General features: G+C 37.6%; 2 protein-coding genes across 4 annotated transcripts; one reads left to right on the forward strand and one right to left on the reverse strand.

The window, feature by feature from the left end:
- Positions 1-1574: 1574 nt before the first annotated feature.
- On the reverse strand, positions 1575-15387 carry LOC110049300 (uncharacterized). 3 transcript variants are annotated; one of them, XM_020755091.2, is made up of 18 exons: positions 14845-15387; positions 11329-11357; positions 10881-10977; positions 10631-10674; positions 9238-9316; positions 8833-8894; positions 8217-8451; positions 7576-7669; positions 7166-7191; positions 6508-6791; positions 5625-5730; positions 5193-5266; positions 4943-5018; positions 4746-4834; positions 4239-4308; positions 3793-3852; positions 3613-3687; positions 1575-2805 (listed from the first exon to the last, which is right to left on the reverse strand). In XM_020755091.2, exons 1-18 carry the CDS (start codon positions 15082-15084, stop codon positions 2725-2727), a joined length of 1821 nt encoding a protein of 606 aa, XP_020610750.2. In that variant the 5' UTR covers positions 15085-15387; the 3' UTR covers positions 1575-2724. The 3 variants fall into 3 exon arrangements, with proteins under 3 accessions (XP_020610750.2, XP_089127116.1, XP_089127110.1); XM_089270984.1 differs by lacking the exon at positions 1575-2805 and adding an exon at positions 2832-2962; XM_089270990.1 differs by lacking the exon at positions 10631-10674 and having other exon boundaries at positions 14845-14949.
- A 229-nt stretch (positions 15388-15616) lies between these two features.
- Positions 15617-21045, forward strand: LOC110049301 (thymidine phosphorylase-like). The gene is made up of 4 exons (XM_020755092.2): positions 15617-16147; positions 17787-18005; positions 18645-18899; positions 19479-21045. Exons 1-4 carry the CDS (start codon positions 15784-15786, stop codon positions 20021-20023), a joined length of 1383 nt encoding a protein of 460 aa, XP_020610751.2. The 5' UTR covers positions 15617-15783; the 3' UTR covers positions 20024-21045.
- Positions 21046-21262: the final 217 nt, after the last annotated feature.

The following is a 21262-nucleotide window of genomic DNA, read 5'->3' on the forward strand; positions in this document are numbered from 1 at the left end:
ATCAGTACGGTCGAACCGCTGAAGCGGCAATATCCTTGGGGACACTGGCCGCTTGAGGCTTGTGGCTACTGTTGCACATAATAAAGCCTATCACTGTTTGGTTCTGAGGCACTTTTAACGAAAAAAAAAAAGCCTTTGGAAATCACCATCGCAAAAGTTTTTTACCCTTGGGTTAATTGCTTAGCCGGTGGTACTGCTAGACTAGCCTGCAGAACAGGCGGATAAGCGGGCTAGCACGATACACGAGCGTGCGCGCGAAGCTTGACGCTATCTTCGTGGGCGTTAGTCTAGTTGTGATTTTGCAATGATGGCTCAGCAAGGTTTAGAAAAGAAACAGTCAAATATGTCCAGGTTATAGGGCCGCCGCATTGACTAATCGAGACTAATGTAACCTCTTCACTGCCCAAATATCGGCAAGTACGGTGACACTATAACCAAACGTGTTACCGTTTGGGTAACTGGAATACTATGGAAATGTACACTCTTCGGAGATAATCACGATTTTGGGAGTCCTTCGGAAGTCCTTCGGAATTAGGCTTCGGCAGTGAGTCTAGGCAGCGGATTCTCAGACGGTTTAAGGGAGTTAGCCGTGGGTCTAAGGCGCCCGCCATGATAGAGAACCACGTCAGTTTTCAAAATTTCATCGTTTGCTTACTGTAAACATTAAAACTCTCAAAACTAGATTTGTAGAAGTAAACCAGTTATAATCATTAGTATATGGCTAGCTCCGCGAGCGGGCAAGATGAATCAAATCCTGCGCTGTGATTGGCTACCCGAGCGGGCAAGATGGAGCTATCTTGCCCGCTCGGAACTACCCGCCGTTTTCCGCAAGAAAAATTTCCCCGAAAGCTATATAATAAATCTTTTACTTACCAAGCTTGTTCGGTCAAGATGGCTGGATATTGGCCTACTTCTTGTTTTGCGAGTTTATGGACCTCGACTCCATTTCGGTCCATAAACTCGCAGAAAAAAGAACTTGACCAATATCCAGCCATCTTGACCGAACAAGCTTGGTCAATAACCCATATTTCCTGAAAAAGGTTCGACGTTGTATTGTGCTGTTGATGATGTTTAGTTGTGTAAAAGCACAATTTTGATTTGTAACCAGGCATCTGTTCTAAAGTTTGGAGCAGAGTTCCCTATAATCTGCGTATTTTCTTTGAGCTGTTTTCTAATTAATTATAGCAGTATAGTTTCGCAGATCACGAGAGGAGAAAGCATTATTTTGTTAACTTGACCGACAGTACGTACCATCTGACTCAGCCGTTGCTGTATCGCAGTTCACGGTTTAATTAGAACAGCAAGAATGATTAGAAACTCGTTCTGCCATATCGATTCAGTGAGGATTTGCCTGCCCTTTTCCGTCTCAGTCCCCCTAATTTCCAAGCTAAATCAGTTGACTAGACTGAATTTTGCAGAGTAATTAAATGGGGCACAAAATTTTTCAGCGGGTTTAGTGTTGCCGGCCAGTTCTCGATGCAAGAGACAAAGTTGAAGAGAAAATCATCAAAATTACTTTTAATACGGATTATATTTTGAAAACCGCTTACTGTAAAGTGAGAAAACACGCTAAACCCGATGAATGAAATCTGTTTATTTGGCCGTGTTCAAAATACCTTGGGTGCTTTTCACCAAGGTTAGAGAAGACGCCACGCTGGCGAGGCTCTTGGAATCTTTGAAAAAAAGGCCTTTATTACACTGGGTATGTTCATGCAAAGGTACTGATTTGATGTGAGTGGACTGAAGTCTGTAATAATTCAGCGAGTTTTCGCGGACAATTTTGAATTGGAATAATGATAATTTACTAATTTTTATTACTATTTTACCATTTGAAAATGATGTAACTTAGGGTGACATCGAAAAGTTGTGTTAAACTTTTCTCGCCAATTATCATTCTACTTTCACCAACGAGCAACGAAGACGAGGGACTATTAAAATTTAATTGTTCGGCTAATTGTCATAAGTATTTCTATTACTGTTACTATCGATACGAAATTTGGGGTAAATTGATCGGTTCCAACCAATCAGAAGCGCGTATTTACTATAGCAGAATTTGTCTTTCTAAATTATGTATCATTCGAAAAAAGATTATTTATAGATATTTAGTTTCTGAATTTTAGTTGGAAAGGTCATCACGTCGTGAGTTTCCAAATCATTCAGGCTACAAAAAAAATTCAGGTTCTCTCGCAATTTTGGCTAACGAGTTTTCCCTCGTCGGACATCTAAGTTCCATCGATTTGGCTTTCTGTCATAAAAACAAATTGACCCCACCATAACATTGTCAAAGCAGTCTGCACATCTACTCCGCTACCCAAAGCGGATCCATTCAACAAATGTTCCATGTTGCCGAGCGTCTGTTCAGAAATTGATAACAAATGATCACAGTCAGAATCATAGTGATATATATCGAAATGTGGTAAGAACGAAAAGTGGCACAAAAGGCGATTATCCTGTGTTCTTTGTGTGTTTTGTGTTCCATTTGATCGATACATTTATCCTTTTAACACAAAGATCTCTGTTCGTAGTCGAAGACTTTCTTTATATGTATGACAATCGATGCTGTACCGCGAGGAACACGACTTCACTGTCCAGGTGACATTAAAAGTAGCAAATCAGAGCAACGCATCTGCACAACACGTGGCTCTCCCAACTTCATATGACGTAGCATGTCGTGTCGTGTCAAGTTCTCTTTACGTTTTACACTCGTGTCTTTCCCCTTAAACGTTAGGTGTCTTTTGGTGCGACGGCCACAAAGTATGGGATGTAAGCCAGTAGTTCCACGCCACTGATGGAGTCGCCTTTGGACTGGACATAAAACAGAAACGAAATCATGTAAGTTCACTGCGGATATCGTTGTCATTCACTGGATAAATAGCCAAGGCCATAGCTAGTAAAACACTTGCCTCAGTCATACTTTTTTCGTTTTTTTGTTGCTTAAAGTCATCATACACGCCCTTAATACCTAGGATGAGAATTTAACCATGGACATTCCCTTAGTCATACAGTAAAAACTCGCATAAAAGAACAAGTCAGGCTGAAATTTGGTCAAAAAGGTACCATATACATAACAACACATTCAGCCTGAAAGATGAAAATTGTTCTTATATAAAAACATTGACTGCCAGTTAGATTAGAATAACCTACTAGGGTACAGTACTACGTGCATTACTAAGTAGATCAATATATGCTATCCATTAATTAATTAAAATGTTGTGCTTGCACACTGATTTCATCTTTTGGTAGTCTATGCAGTGTTAATTTTAAGAAACAATTTAAGAACACCTTAAGAACATTTTCAGGCTGATTTTGCGGAAAACACCTGACATATAAGAACAAAATCAGCCTGAACCCCCAAAACATGTGTTCTTTTATGCGGGTTTTTACTGTAATTTTCTTCTGGGTATTGTTCTGACAGCAACAACCTATTCGGAACTTTGAATCGGCCTCAGTGTACTGAAAAGGTTTGATGTACATGGGATTCGAGTATTTGACAATCATTTTTGTCCCTAGAACCATTCGCATCTCAGCCGGGCCAAGAAGAGGGGCTGAGCACGAGATCCTGCAGAGCTTTAGCGGCTAATCAGTATACAATAGTTGCTGCATACGTCTTACCTTGCCTAAATTACGAAGAATTTTCTCGATGATTAAAGAGCTCGGATGAACGTTGATAATAGAAGCCATCATGTTCTAGTAAGAGAAAAAAGAGACATCAGAAGATCAAACAGAGATTTCCCCATAAGAGAACATGTTTGACAAAGTGAGCGCGTTCTTTTTCGGTCATAAAATGTTCACCTGAAATGACTGCATGTCGATGATACCACTCTGATTTTTGTCTTCTTTGCTGAACGATTCCTGGAAAAGAAGAAGCTACAAATTTTACGTCGTTGCATAAAGCAAACTTCCGCGACTCGGGCACACTTCAGGATAACTACACGTAGTATTCAACGTCATACTGCTTCAATTCGATTTTGATCAGTAGAAACATAAATGACCAGACTTGATATTCTCAAGACTTGCCACTGATTTTCGTTACAAAACGGCAGAGAGCATTTACAAATTGCTATCTATTAATTTGTGGAGGATTATGCACTCGCCCTTGAAAGGAATCAAGAACTGAAGACCAATAGCTTGGAAAAAGGCAAGGGACAAGTATACTTCAGGAGCCTGATTTACAAACTACAACTAGCTCCCTAATCTGCCTTCGTATAATAAACAAAAGGAAAAGACAAATTCTTTACCATAAAGGTACTGAGCCAAAAATCCATCGACGAAGAGTCCAAGTTGCTGAAGGCATTTGAAACCATCGGGCTGAGGAGCAAAGAGAGCAAGAAAGATCGACATGCACATTCATATTACCCGGCCTATTGATTTTAAGTCTTTAACTAAAGATTCTCTTTTTTTGAAGGTAAGTCGACAAAAACGTAGACTTTCTAAATTTTTGTCTTCCTCGCTCGTAACTCGACAAAGCCTCAATTGTCGACTTGTGGCAACACAAGCAACAACTATGCAGTGCTCTCCATAAAAGATGGACTAATCACTTTCAGTTGAGACCGTATAACAATTATTCTGGCCTGTGGCGTTTCTCTCGAAAAACGCCAAACCGACCAGGAGCGACGAGAAACGGCTGTATGCGCAAGCTACAGACCAGTCAGAGTGGAACAAAATGTGATTAGCAGCGAATGCTACATCTACTTATGACACACTATACACAACGCAGCCATGATCTTCAGTGAACTTGTGTTCACCTTGATTTTTCCAAAAGATCACACGTCTGATGAGTGGCAGTGAACTCTTCCAGACCAAAGTAGGTACTTTCACAGGCCATGTTGTAAATCTAAGAGGACAAGAAAAGATACAAATTGAAAACAACAAATACGACTTCAACTGAAAACTCCACGAGAGAGGATGGATGAAAACAGAGCTTGAACATCGCATGAATCACCTTTTTCAGATAATTTATTTGATGTCTTGTTAAATGCGGTGGTAGGCTTTTCTTTAGTTCATTGAATGATATGTGTCTGCAACAGAATATAGGATATCAAATTATTTTGTTACTCACTCAACTGAAAAAGCAAGTAGCATATTGCAATAACAAATTAAAACAAGAAAATATGTCCAAGTTAACACATCGAGAACAATTGTATTAGAAGATTTACTTAAAAAAGCACTAAATAATTTTTTTAATCTCTTACCCATCACAATCGGTGTCCAATTTTCTAAAAGCTTGAGATAAGTACGAGAGATCAGCTTGTTGTTCAGACGAAACCTGCGATTCAAAAGAAAGAAACAGAGAATGTTGCATGACCGCGCGGGGAAACGAATATAATTGAGGACCAATCACACGTATCAGAGTCTTAGTGCTCACTACAGGTTTCTCTTAGCTCTTAGTAAATACCATATAATGCAGTTATTGTATTTTTTCTTTTTCTGTGGTTATTTAACATTAAATGTAACACATCAACGCTTCTGCACTAAACCGGTTTTTTCAAATCTGGCATTCTGCATCTTATACATGCATCTTTTTAGCATCACAAGAAACAAATTATTTCTTGGCTCTCTAGGTTAATTGCGACTGTACACTGTTGGCATAGATTTATTAGAAACAGGTCCTCAGTAAGTCAAACCTTTAGAAACCTGGGTGTGGTAGATCGTTGTGCGTCACATGCCGTTACAGTTCGTAAAGATGTCACTGATATAACATCTACACGATTCGACTGGTCCTGGAGTTCTCTGAACCAAAAATGAGAAAGGAAAAATGATAAATAATTGCAAGGATACTGATAGTTTTTTTTTTTTCGGTAAGCGATCAGTGTGGTAATAAACATCTTCTATAGCAGATTGGTAGTATTATTCATGAATACATGACGGTGCACACTAAATACACAGGTCTTTTCGCCAGATTAGGACCATGTGGAGAAATATTATCTTAAGAAGAGCTCCGCCTAATTCACTCTACATGTATGAGACGCGCCTGCAGAGAATCATGGTAGCTGTATTCATCAAAACGAATAGCCAGTCCAAGATGATGAATACAACTACCATGACTTCCCTGCAGGCACGTCTCAGTCGGAATTGGCCATTGGAATCCACAAGGAAAATTAGGTGTACATAACGGGTAGCCACAAACTTTTACGAGATAATCAGCCTTGAATTTCGAACAAAAATGCTGATGCCAGCATTTCTGGAAAAAGAAGGAAAGGGCTATTTCTTCACACCTTTCCCTAGAATTTGCCTTAACATGTAGAAAAGCACACATGTAGGTGAAAAGTAACATGGAATACAAGGAATAAGCCAAGTAATAAGTAATGTATATGAATTAAGGGAGTCAGCTTTATATGAGGATTAAGTTCTCCCTGCTGGCACCCTATTTGCATGTGGATATTTATATATAATTATGGAAAAAAAGTTGTTATAAATAAAAAAGAGTCATGAAATCAATAGAATTAGGTGCTTAGATATGGTGAATTACCCCCTACCCCCCCCCTGACTCATTACATGTAACAATACCCCTCATCAATATATTCGATCTCCATGCTGTCCATAACTTCTTTTTCATCTTCCACATGTAGGCTTTCATTGACATTTTCAATGTAAATCATTACTTCATCCGGTTTCTCTTTTGCTGGACTGTCAGCAATGGGAACTTGCTTTGTACTAACTATATCCTCCACTTTTAACGGGGATTTGGGGCGTTTCTGTTCAGCCATTTTGGGAGTTGCCTGCTTTATTCTTTTTCTTTGTTCTTGTAGACTGCTGTCACTGTCTGATGCAAGTACATTTATCCTTTTACTCTAAAGAAAATAAATAAGTAAATCAAAAACCCTAACTCCTGCACAAGCTCAGATGGTTCTAATCTATGACAATAAGTCAACAACATTCAGTTTTATAACAAGTTTTCTTTTCTAGTTTTAGCCTTGTATATATAATTTCTGTTACTTTACAAACATTCATGTAAAGACTGGAAAAGCACTGAGACATAAAACAAAACCATTTTTATGCTTTTCTTCTTTTTCGTCTCACTGCTTAGACATTGTTTAACATACATGTAACTCCTGCCCTATTCCATATTCTCATTCTGGAAAATGGGTAGGTACTACTACCACAGTTGTTTAGGGAATTGAGTCACAAAGACGCTGCACGGAAAAAAAAAAACACTATGTTTTACCTTTCTCTTTGGCTGTAGATAATTATCTGTTCATCAAGACAAAATAAAAGAAAAGTATGGATAGGTGGACAAAACGAATTTATGCTTAGAAACCACAGTGAATGTACTTTTTTTTTGACATTTTATTTTTTCTTAACAGTACAATAAAATACATTACTTACAATACTACATACTTACACTAGTAACAATTCACTATGTCACATACGGCTAATTACATAACTTACTTACGGTACTTACAATGCAGGTTACTTACACCACTGTGAATTACAATACTATTCTTACACTATTTGTGTTGTTTTTTTTTCTTAATTGTGAATGTACTTTTGGTACATGTACATGAAGAATTTTTGAAATGAAGATAAATACCCATCGGGTAGCAATATGAAAGACTAGACGTGTTGCTAGCATACCATTGAGTTTTGGTTGTTTTCTAGGAGGTGGCCTGTCAGTTGGCTTTACCCTTGTCTCATTATTGGATCCTTCCATTCTTTCTTTGAACATTTGCTGTAAGATATTGTCACAGGTGACTGATCAATCCATCATTTGATCAATGAATCAATCTTTAATTCAAAAAACACTTGGCCATCATTAAATTATGAGAAATAGTATCAATTTTTAAATGAAATTTACCAGGGAAAAATACAATGTATCAATTGGCCTCTGTAACAAAAAGTTCATGTTCAGACCTGCTCAGTGTCTTGATGGCATAATTCTTTAGCGAGAAATTTAACTTTCAATACCTCTCCCCACCAAGGGTACAAATGATTTCTGGTAAATTATTTCATCAACTTTCCAACACAAAACTGCTCTATTGGGTAACCTGCATTAAACTAGCATCTCATGCAGGAAGGAGAGAGCAATATCCCTGATCACTGACAGCTCCCAGACTTCAGTCAGACTTCAGTCACTACACTTATGCCATTGTGATATGGGACAACCAGATAATCTGGCTGGGTAAGTTATTTTTACATGCCACTTACCCACAGACAAGTTTTCTAAAAAAAATATTGTGGCAAATGGTCCTGTAAAATAGCTAAATATGTTGACTTACCTCTTTTCTGAAACTTTCTGAGGACCTAGATGTAAGTGTTGTTCTTTGTTCACTATCCTGTTTATGGTGTCGACAACAGCACCGTGAGTGTATGGCAATGCCTTCTGGCCTACTAGCAACCACTTTTTGTGGGTGAGGTGGGTTTGGCACAGCCCGACTATGTGAAGACATGGTTGCAGACACTTCTTTACTTGAAGGAACAAGACCACCCCTTGAAACTGAAGGTACTCTATACCTGGAAAAATGTGTAAGGTCTATTAATCAATGTCAAATGTTCAAAACAAGCTGAGGCAATACAACAAGCTGGTTTTTAAAAGAGATCTATTTGACACTAGGATATGACATTTGACTTATTTTTCATGAATGATCTACATGTAGCACTGTTGTTTCAAATTCTGTTAATCCTCCAGTGACTAGTACCCACGCAAACTCACAAACAGTCTAATTCTTAGACAGTGATTACTAGTTATAGCTACAGTAGCATATACAGGTACCATACTGTGGCTAGAACCAATAAGCCTGCTAGTCATTTTCTGCTACATGAAACAATAAAAGCTTGGCCTCATGAGTCACTGTCTTAATCTAGGTTGTGGAACAAACTTAGCCTCGTACTAACCTCTTATTAATTTGAGTCTGTCCAGCAAGTGTCATCAGATATTCTTTCTTATCTACTGTGGTCTACAAATGCAAAAAAGTAAAATCAATTATTCATGACTTGTGCAATTTTTTACACATGTATCCACAGAACATTGTTAGAATTAAAGAGAAAGAGTGAAAATTTTTGCTTGCAAGCTAAATATACATGTACATGTAGCCTCGACTGTGTAGTTCCAGAAAATGTCCATACCTCCCTCACAGAAGGGATATTTTCTAAGATACCCCACCCCTATGGAAATTCCAGTTAAGCTTCATACATTTTAAATTTTTGGTCCTACTTATTTTCTAGAAATGCACATTCAACTAAAAAGCTACTGCAGTAAAATCGTGAATGGTTCCAGTTAAGAAGGAATCAAGTTAATACCTGATTTCTCTTGTTACGCAAACTTTCCACAGGTTGACCAAGGGATTGTTGAAGTAGCAGTCTTTGAGAAGTACTCATCCTGAAAGTGATGAGAGATACAGTGTATTTTATAACCACTCAGCAATGTTTCAGAACTGTGTCATACCATTAATAATGAAGCAGGAACTTGTGGTTAATCATGCAAAATGAAACTGTGACTAGACCTGTGAGCTGGCAACAAGTTTTACTTCAAGTCAATGAGCAAGTCATGGTCAATCGGTCATTGCATTCAAAATGGATTTAAGGTCCTGCAATACAGGCAATATTTTTCTTCAACTTGTCGTGCAACTTTGTTGCAGTGCAAGTTGAAACCCTCTGTTGTGCATATTACCACTTTTGTGACCAACTTGTCTTGCAGCAAAATACAGTGTTGCAAGTCTGTGGAATTCTTCACATATAATTGGTCAGTCGTGTCTAAATAAAGATGGTGCCTTCTTTCATATAATTTAGTATTTCCACGAACTTCCAATTCGATTTCTGGCCGTCATTTTCTTAATTTTCTGTACCAGCGAAGTTCTCTCAGTGTGAAGCTCAGCGTCCTTTCAGATACATGTAGCTGGGCAAAAAGTTGTATTTTTGTGACAGTTCTTCCAAGCCTTTTGCCTTTTTTGCTGCTTGTTTTGAAGGGACAAACAAGGTGTCCCAAAGACTATGACAGCCCTCAAAGTCTTTGTACAGCACAAATTTATGACTTTCTGAGAGTGACTGGTCTACTTCGAATTCATGCTTGTCTTCACCGTCCGCCATGTTTGTTTTGTTTGCCATGTAGCCGCGCATCATGACAGCCAATCACAAATGTCAAATTCAAATTTGTTGCAGACAAGTTGTAGCTTCAGTGGTAATACAAGCAGCAAAACTAAAATTTGTTGCAGAAAGTAGAACGAGTCTACTTTGTGCAACATGTTGCCTCAACTTGCAACACTGTATTTTGCTGCGAGACAAGTTGGTCACAAAAGTGGTAATACGCGCAACAGAGGGTTTCAACTTGCACTGCACCAATGTTGTGAGACAAGTTGAAGAAAAATGTTGCCCGTAATACCGCACCTTTACTATGTATCACAAAATCTCAGATATGTTTTTTGTAAGAAAGAAATATCTCAAAGAGGCCTATCATATTTCTGAAAGTTGAATTGAATTCAATTTTTTTAATTAATAAGAGCAATTTAATGCATATTATGCACATCTGATTACTAGCATAAAGCAATATCACACAACTCATGCATATAGTTTGTTTCTTTCTAATACTATTTATACTGGAAAGCTTACATGTACACTGAACTGAGAAACCAATTTTCTACGTTTACGAGGTAGATATTAATCCTAACAAAAAATACAAGACAACCAGCTCACTTACATGTGCAATCCCATAGTTGGAAAGTGAGAGGGATGGCTTGAGTTCTGCCAAGGTTGAGGCAAACAAGAAATATTAAATAATATATCTATAGAATGATTTAGCCAAGCCTGAAAACAGAGTTACTGAACATGAATTTTGTTTAGGAAAAAAACCTTTCACACGATCAATTTGTCCAAATTAAAATTTAAAGTATTATTTTAAAAAGAAAGAAGTAAAAAGTAGCAAGGAAGAATTTATTTTGGCGACTCACAGCAAGTCGTGGATTGAGTCCCTGAGGGAACCAACCACGATCCACATTCTTCCATTCACAATCCAACTGTAGTTGTTTAGTTTTCAAACCAGTGGATCTGCAATTTAAGAATGCAAAGCAAAGAAACATTTTTTTTAAAAAAAATCCTTAACTGGGGCTTGCTTGTCAATGTCTGTGTAAGTGGAAAACTATAACATTAACTATTATTAAGGGTTAATGAAACTGTGTGATGTTCAAAGATCAACAATGATAACAAGTAATCATTACAAAATTGAAAACCGTAAATCAAAATAAATACAAAAGAGATATTCTTGGAAACTTGAAAAATACTCTCCTGTTTGCTTTCACTACAATGCATATACAACACTTTTTTTTGTACAAAAATTATTGTTCCAAATGACAAGCAGTTTCCTTCAAATATCTAGTATATAAATACCACCACACTAACCTTTGAAGATCAACTCTTGAAACAATTTCCTGTTAGAAACATAAACGTATAGTCACATACATATAATATTCTTAGTTGATTACATGTATGTAGTTATTAAAGACTTGTTTATTTGAGCTGCTAAGTTGGTACCTCTTCAATGAAGAAGGCAGAGGGAAAATATTGAAAAAACATGTTATAGAGTATCATGTGACAAATGCAATGTTACATTGCATAAGCCTGAGGTATGAACTAATTAATTTATCACTTAAGTGGCAGGGATCAGGAAAGTTTTGACTGTCGAGGTACAGTTCAGAAGTCGTGCTTCTGCCCCGCCGAACTTAATTACAGTTATGATCAACAGTAGCATGGCAGAAATATCACTCTGATTCAGACATAGTGCCAGAGTTGCACCAAATTCAGGATTTCCATGTAACAACTTTCATAACTCCCTCCTGGAACAGAATCCCCCCAAAACACATTAATAATATAATTTACAAAGTTTACTGGGTGTGGCAGAAGCATGATGTTTGAATCGCTGTCGTGCCAGGGTCTTGTAGCATGGCAGGTCTTGTTGAACTTACTGCTAATTGCTTTGCCAAAATTAATTCAACAGTTTGATTCAGACACCGTGCTTCTGTTGTGTTTTGTCAAATTAATTCGTGAATTAAGTTCTACATGGCAGAAGCACAACATCTGAACTAGGCCTGAATCTGTTTAATATATTTAATGAATCTCCAACATTTTGCATAATCTGATGAGGCTCTGTTTTCATTTACTTCTTTTAAATGGTCTTCTGTGGGGCTCAAAAATCCACGTCTTTCCTTGAGATGATCATAGAGAAATCAGAAAGCTTTTTACAATCAACAATTTCACAAATAACATGGATTTCCATGCTTAGACTAAGAATTTTTAAGGAAACTGTGATTCAAAAATTGGAATTTTCAGAGGAATAGGGAGGGGGATTCAAACCAAAACAAACCTCTCTATGCTGAGGGGTATTCATATTTTTTAGAACAAAACAATGTGTGTAATTTATATTCTTAGTGTTTCAAGGGCATTTCAGGGAAACTTTGGGCATCCTGGGAATTTTTCACTGTTTCCTGGGCTTTACAGACATGTACATCTTTTAAATACAGATACAACAGTAGCCTGATTAATTGATGAAACCAATAATCAGTGTTCTCAATATATAACTGGACTTAAGTCTAATCCTGTGCATGCTCTCATTGGTTGATATATGATCACACTGCAATGACTAAATCTTAATGTCGACCAGCAGGTGACAATTAAGCAATTGTTTCCTGATCTCCCACTAAGCATTTATTATTTAACAAATAAAGGAGCCTAAGCTGTGCATTACACCATCATAAAACATGACAGGCATTTGAAACCACGAGGGAAATGCGGCTTGTGTTTTCTACATTTCTCGAGTGTTCTCAAATGTCCGGAGTGTTCTATCACTACAGTGTAAAACATGGCTTAGGCTTCTTCATTTGCTTTATAATTTAGATTTTACACACACGAAACAATAAATCACGTTTTTCTATGTTTTATACTCTGACAAAACATGGGTTTTTTACCAATCAGAGCGTGCAGGGTCCTATTTATATTATAATATAACATGGCACGCACGCTAGTCCTTCCTAATTCCCATTGAGCCATCATGAACAAAATCTCTATATACGAACGGCCGAGCGTACTGGGGGGGGGGGGGGGTACTCCCAGAAAAATCGGGTGGGGGTGTGCGGCCCGCTTCCCAAAACCCTTACCCTATTTATGACCAAAATCTGCGATATTCCCTACCCTATTTATGACCTGATCAAAAATTCGAAACCCTATTTATGACCTAACCCTTAAATCAAAACCCTGTTTCAGACCTGCGTTATAATAAGTTCCCTAGTTCAGACCAATGTTAAATTACCGTAAACATAGTTTGTGAAGGGCTTTTGTTGATTTTCTTTTTGATAATGATGAAAAAGTGGCTTCTTTTTAAAAACATACCCATATCAAGGCTAGAGTGCAAAAACCATACCCTATTTATGACCAAAATGGCCAAAATCAGCTAAAACTGATACCCTATTTATGACCAAAACAGCTGAAAAACCATACCCTTTGGGGCCGCACATACCTATGTAGCCCATATAAGGGAGTAACCACCCCCCCCCCCCCGGCGTGCGTATATATAACATGATGTGTGCAGTTTCAATTTAGCTGCAAAATTTCTGTCAAGTTTAGTAAAAGTTCCTTTTGTTTAAGTTTAAGACAATTTTAGAAACCAGGTGAAACATTTTCATTCAACTGTTGCTTGATAGACTTTGTTTTCCTTCACTGTGAATTGAGAGAAATTTGTAGTCAATCACAAATAAAACATGTTTCAGCACTTAAGTTGTTGTCGCCATGTTATAAAAGAATGCTTTTAGCTGTGCCTATATCAAGTTATGGATGCACTTAGGAAGTTTGGAGAGCACTCAAGAAGCTAGAGTTGTAATCGACTATCGCCTCAAGCAACTCTTATGCTTCTTTTGTGCTCTCCAAACTTCCCACGTGCGTTCATAACTCGATATACACACGCTTAGCATGGACCAATTCTTTAGGTTTCTTTGACTTCTTTATGCCTTATATTTACTATAACAGTACACTTCAGCTATATAACAAAACATCCCTTGAGAAACAATTTGTTTTTTTTTCCCTTGAATCTCAACATTTCCCCCGACTTCATCTTGGGAAACTATGAGCCTCGGAAAAATAAAACTAACTTTTTCCCTCAGGGCCAGTAATTAAGTTTACAAAGTTTCATCAATTAATTGCATGCATGCTGTGATAAAACTAGAACTGCATGTTTTAACATGCATATTTTTTTAATTTTATTAAAACAAAATGTACTGGTTCTCTAGATTATTACTTATAAAGCAAAATAACTCTAAAATTGTTTGTGGATTAGATCGTTCTGAGAGCATAAACTATTCAGACGTGAAGCGAATAATTAACCAGCAAATCTCAATAATTTTGAGACATTACATGTAAATTAGAATATTAGCAAGATTAGCGGCCGGCACAGTAAATTTGCACACGGTTCTCTCTGTCAACAATAAAATCAACTTGTTTGGAGACTTCAATTTAAAGAATTAAATATATTTATTAGGAGTCTTTGAAAATTATCAGTAGCTAAAAGCCTAAATATTGGGTTAAATCAAAACAAACAAACAGATCAAACTACATGTAGTTCCAATCTTGGCCTTGATCATAAGCGCCATTATTTACGTTTTGCCTACATACACAACCGATTAGCATAAAGAATCATCAATTATGTTTGATCCATTGAACTTTCAAAGGCCCTCAACAAACTTTTCATCCTTCCAGCTTACCGGCAAAAAAAAAAATTCTCTCATGATTCTCCTGTTGATCGATGGTTTATCAAATTCTAAGGTTTTTGTTTATCCGAGTTATCACAGCATGCTTTCAATGAACAATCAACAAAACGTGCACAAAGCTACGTACCAATTCCTTCTAGTGTCTTGCTAAAAATTCACTCACCTCATCACCTCTGTTTCCTTTCTCTTGACCCTCTTCCAAAGATTTTTCTGATCTTCTACTTACAAGTGAGGTAAAAGAGCCTTCGGATATGAGCGGTAAACTCGGACAATTCCTTGACCTTGCCGCTTCATCATCTTTCGCATCTGATTTGTTCACAATTCTAATCCCGTGCACACCGTTAGAGCCATAAATGTGCTTAGTAGTAATTCCAAACGGTCCACTTGCTATTGAAGGAAGCATGAGGAGCAAAATATTGCCTGTTTAGGCTATATTGAGCGGGAAAGCTGATGAAAGTGCAATAAATCAAACTCTCTACTTCCATGGAGACGACCACAGCACACAAAAAAACGCGCGCCGCTCAATAAAGATTGTAGTTCTCAAGCCCTTTAGCACTCAGTAACTACAGCATTCGTTTTCCTTTCCAATAGTTATCACAATTTGAAGAGAAATGTCGAAAAGGCTCTCAGTGAACCGCCTGGACTGTTACATGTAATTATCCAAGATTCTTTCAGTGTTGTTGACGTCTATGAACTTGATCAAGTCTAAGTGGGAACGAGGAGGGCAAGAGGGAGGAGGGAGTGGGGTAATAACATAACTAGCAGTTAATATCGAAGATTTTACGATATCTTTAAAAAGGTAAATTCAATTTCTACGTTCCTCTAAGAGAAAAGTGATCCGATAATAATCATATTCCAGTAAGCTAGAAAAGATAGACAAAAAGGAGAAAGTAGGGTGAGATAAAGCCCAGGGGTAGGGTGGGTAAGTGAAAGTGAGAGATCAATTGCTTCCCATGAAGTTACTCATGCGAAACAGGAAAGCGTCTTTGGTCTCCACTTGGGACGCATAGAAGTTGAGGACTGAGGGGTTCTATTTTTCTTGTGATATTTGGGATTTGAAAGCTGAGAAACTCTGCTCTTCGCAGCTTGGAGAGTACTCAAAATGTCTTGTGAATATCGAATGCCAGACCTGATAAGTAAAAAGAGGGACGGAGACGAGCTATCAGAAGCCGAAATAAACCACTTCGTGACGTCTGCAACGAACGGTGCTTGTGAAAGTCAGATCGGCGCAATGCTCATGGCCATGTACTTGAAGGGACTGAACCGCGATGAAACTGTGAGTCTTACAAAGGCAATGCTTTCGTCTGGAATCACTTTGCAGTGGCCTGAAGGATGGCAAGGCAGTGTTGCAGATAAACATTCTACAGGAGGGGTTGGTGACAAAGTCAGTCTCGCGCTGACTCCAGCTTTAGCGGTCTGCGGAGTAAAAGTGCCGATGATTTCAGGCCGTGGTCTAGGCCACACTGGTATGTTTTCAGTCTTCTTAAAGGTTCAGTTGTACGATTTGTGACATTTGTTTTTGTAAGATTTTATTCCTTTTGTCTCGACCTGCATTAATTGACCTGAACGTATGCATCACTGGTAACGTAAACCGGCAACATAACACTTGTATATTGTTTATTTGTATCTAATATTGTGTGGCTTTTTGAACTGTGAGCGGCTTTACGATTCTTGTCATCTTGCTGTGCTTTCGAAAGGAAGCGACAATTTGCTGATGAAGTCTTTGTTATTTTAAAGCTGGCCTGTTCGTACATGGAGGGGTGGCAGGGGGACGCAACTAATGGGGACGGGTTGTCACATCTGACCTTCGTTGTCAACACGCTGGTTCATTTGTGATATCTATCGAGTTTTGTTGTGTTGTGAGTTAACAAGGGGTTATGTTCAGGCGAAACTAACAAATTATCTCCCTGATTGACATCTTCAAGTGAAGTTTATTTAATAGACCCAAGATGCGCAGTTTTACATTTTGCGTGTACGTGTCTGCACGAGTCTGTTTTTTGTGTAACATGCTTTTTTTCCGGCCCACCGATCATGCGTGAATCCTTTTGTTTTTCGGCAGTGAATTTTTATATTGGTTCAAGTGTCCTTACAGGATATAATTTTTCAAAATCACCCCCTCCCACCCGAAAAGTCAAATGGTCCTCACCTTAGAGGTTGTCACTGGGGTGGGGCATTTGCCAACGGGGGGGAATTTGCCTCAAAGTCAAGGTTAAGCTAGAAAAATCATCAACAGACAAACACAGTTCTTTGCAACTTTGTGGCTCAAAAAGAAAAGGCATTCAAAGGCTTTGTGCTGAGTTTGAAGATAAAATTCAGTAAACAGCTTTGCATTTTAAAATTTAATTATACCCAATTGTTCAAAGTGGGTGTTCCTATGGTGTTCCGGAGGTGGGGGAATTTGATCACCTAGTATGACCCTTAGGTGGGGCATTTGAACACCATTTTTAGGCAGGGGGGGGGGGGGGGGTTGGAAACTTGACCAAACAAAAATTTAAGATGTCAAAGCCCTGGGGCTGCCTGCAGGGAGGGTGTTGAACTTTTGAATTGACTGGGCATAGTAGACTGACATACCATAAATCCTTGAATAAGCACCCTCTTCAAATAAGTGCCCCTCCTATCGGCCAAAATTTAAACTAAGTGCCTCCCTCCCCTCGCCCCATTTTGTGGACGAGTAATGAGACAACAAAGGATGTATAGTTTTTGTCATTAAGCATCAGATTTGCTTCAGTTTGTGAACACGTTAAGTGAACACATTGAACACATTAAGTACTAACGGTGCCACAACTTAAACTTTAAAATCAGCTTTTTATGTCAATAAGCAGCTTATGTTGCTGTTTATGTGCAGATGTATTTAAAAAATGATCATGTCAGGCCACGATTTAAGAAAAATTAAATAAGCCCCCTCCCTCTCCCCCCCCCCCCCCCCCTTCTCTTAAATTTGAAATAAGCACCCCAGGCACTAATTCGAGTATTTACGGTAAAGCTTTTCAGAGTCTGTTGAAAAGCCTTGATAGACTTGAGAAATTGCATCATCATTACATAGTTTCTTTACCAGTATGTGAAATTAATCATGAACTAATTAATATAATTTATAATTTTATTTAGGTGGAACCCTTGACAAGCTAGAGTCAATACCAGGCTTCCAAGTGAATCTGGACTCCAAACAGATGTGCAGTGTTTTGGGAAAAGTTGGTTGCTGTATTGTAGGTCAGACGGAGGCACTGGTCCCAGCTGATCGCGTACTGTATGGTATAAGAGATGTCACAGCAACAGTAGATTCAATGCCTTTGATAACAAGTTCTATCTTATCAAAGAAAGCAGCTGGTGAGCAACTTCTTATATTAGAATGGTTTTCAATAAGTGCAAAATTAAAAAAAAAAGTTGCTTTGGCTCAAGTGCTATGATTATTATTCATTATTATAAGTATTACTATTATTATTTATTATTTTTTTATTGATTTACTTTTTTGAGGCTCCATTGATAACTTCTTACTAGTAGACATTAGTTTTATTCTTTTGCTTTAATTGACTGACTGGGAGGGCTGGACAGGAAAATGCTTGACTTGATCATGAAGTCCATGCAAAATAAGCAGAAGCCCTATTACAGTATCTCATCCAGCTTGACCTAATTAGGTCATTATTTTCTCACAACACCTTTCTTGACATTTTTTTGGGAAATTGTAAACCTGTGTTGATGAATGTTCTGCGTTGTATGGTATGAGCTTGCTCTCAACATGTGCAGGGCTGGTGAACTTTTTCTGTAGGCTGACTAACATCAACCCATCCTACCTGACACCTGTATGTTACTAACAATTGCACGATTGTAGGATTGTATCAGCAGTGCTGTATAAAGAAATAATATATGCATTTTAAGGTAGAATAATAAAATGAAATGTTTAAGTTTTTAATCTCAGTTATTTAGATACCAGTGACCCTAAACATGTTTCCCCTTTCGTCACACTAGAAAACCTATCCGCTTTAGTGATGGATGTGAAGTTTGGCAAAGCAGCCTTTGCCAAAACAGAAGAGAGGGCTCAAGCCCTTGCACATACTCTGGTTGGTACGTGCTTTGGTTTGGGTATCAAGGCAGTTGCCCTTATCACTAGTATGGATGCCCCTCTAGGAAGAGCAGTGGGGAATTCTGTGGAAGTGGCAGAAGCTATCAGTTGTTTGAATGGAAGGGGTCCTGAAGACTTGAAGGAACTAGTGTGTGAAGAAGGCAAGTTGATTTGGATTCAAACTTTTCAGTAATAATTAAATGAAAGAAAGTCATCACACAATAAAACACAAATCTTTATGTTTAAATAAATTTTGCTAAATCTGTAGTGTTGTCTCAATGTAACATTTTAGTCAATCATGCATTCATTCATCCATTCATCCATTCATCCATCCATCCATCCATCCATCCATCCATCCATCCATCCATCCATTCATTCATTCATTCATTCTGTACTTGTATCATTTCAATACTTGGCTTCAGCTCATAATGACAATTCTTGTTTGACCCAGACTTCTTGGACACTCCATATGGTGTACAAAATGTGTTAGATTCACATGGTACCAAAGCAATGCTAATTCCAGTGAGCCCATTTAGCAGGCTCTGTTTGGGTGACCCTCATGTGCTTGATGCTTTCATGTACCTCTAAGACCACTTGTACTAGCTGTTATTGTGAACAAACATATGTAACTACCTTTGGGAAGCATGATGCATGTCGTATGTGTAATCATTGCTAAAAGTAACTTTCATATGCAACATATTACTTATTATATTAATCAAATTCAATTTTTTTACATTTAGGTGGTCATCTTCTTCATGCTTTAAATAAAGTGGAATCAGAGGAAGCTGGAAAGAAACTCATTGCTGACAGCTTGGAAAATGGAAAAGCTTTACAAAAATTCTGTGACATGATAATAGCTCAAGGTGTCAAACCAGAAGTGGCACAGAAGCTTTGTGCAGCTGGCGCAGACCCCTTCAGTATCTTACCTCTTGCTTCTAAAAAATTAGAGCTTGTTGCCAAAAAGAGCGGCATTGTATCTGGAATTGATGCACTTGTAATGGCAAAAGTAACCCATGAGCTTGGTGCTGGAAGAATTACTGCCACAGACAAAGTTGATTATGGAGTTGGTTTGGTATTGGGTGTACGTGTTGGTCAGTTTGTTAATAAAGGTGACAAATGGGTTACAGTCTACCACAATGGCAACCTTGGTGATTTGCAAAAAGCCTCATTGGAAAAGGCTCTGGAGGTTGATGAAAATGGTGGTACAGTAGACCTTCCAGCTGCATCAAGAATTATTGACGTCATTGACAGCAAAAGGCGTCGTTCTATTTTTGTTTGTCAGTAGAGAATTTTTAGCAGTCAGGAAATTTTTTATGTCTAAAATGAGGGTTCAGAATTTCAGATTTCATCATTTCTTCATTTCTTATAATATATAATTTATTATAATCACTCATCACAATTTAGATGCCTGTATCAAGGAATGTGGGTGGAATATAGGAAGCATTGTAATATGGTTACATCAGTTTGATACATGAATAATTTATAATTGTTATGAATTTCTTTTTACTTCTTTTATCAACTTTGGATGAAGTAGTAGAATAAAATTTAATAATCTGAAGGTAAGCTTTTGACAGCAATTTTAGTACATCTTTGTTCACCCTGGTGTTCCATGCACTAAGCTTTTTTAAGCATACATAGTACAGTTCTAATAAGATTCTGGCACTATCAATATTGGGACTGTAAGGATGGTTCACATAGCAAATATGGATAAATGATTGCCTTCTTTTGTCCAAGCAGAACCTAAAATCCAGTGTAAGGTACAAATTTGGCCTTTGCTCAATATTTAACCAATTATTAGAAAGCTATGCTGTATTTATACTGACAGCTGCCTAGGTGAATTTGATATGTGTACAGGTGCATTGTTTCATTCATGGTGATAACAAAGAAGTCGCAAACAAACAAACAAAGAAGTGGAATTCTCACAAAAGTCTCATTACAATAATTATTGTTACTGGTGGGGTTACAAAGTTAATAATAAAATTAATTTTGTGGTGTCCTTTTCCCCATCAAAATGGCAGCCTCATCCATAAATTGCAGTCACTTAAAAATAATATAATATAATATAAATGGAAATGATGTTTAAATATTGCAGCATTACGATTATTATCATAATTAATGACTTTTATTGTGTCACAAAGAAGTATACCAGTAATCCCCTAGAAAAGATTGCTTTTAACACCATGATTGTTCTGTGGTTTTACATGATTGTATAATAATTATCTTTAAGTTCATGAGAAGTTGTCATTTGTAATTTAGTGTTAAATTTGGAGTGTAATAATGTGAAATAAAGTCAAAATCACAAAAAAACATTTACTAGACTTCCTTTACTTACATGAAATCTATATGTTATAAGTAAATGTACATACATTAACGTCTTTTATTTCTTGACTTATTTCTTTTTCCCTTTTGGGTAATGAGAAACTTCCTTGTCATTAAATTATGAATCAATGTTTCTTCTTGGTAAAGTTGTGTCAATTTTCTTTTTTTAAAATAGTATTTGTTGGAAAAGCCATGATAAACATTA

Source organism: Orbicella faveolata, unplaced genomic scaffold, assembly GCF_042242905.1.
Source record: "Orbicella faveolata isolate gen_17 unplaced genomic scaffold, um_ofav_v1 contig_1, whole genome shotgun sequence".
Taxonomy (NCBI): domain Eukaryota; kingdom Metazoa; phylum Cnidaria; class Anthozoa; order Scleractinia; family Merulinidae; genus Orbicella; species Orbicella faveolata.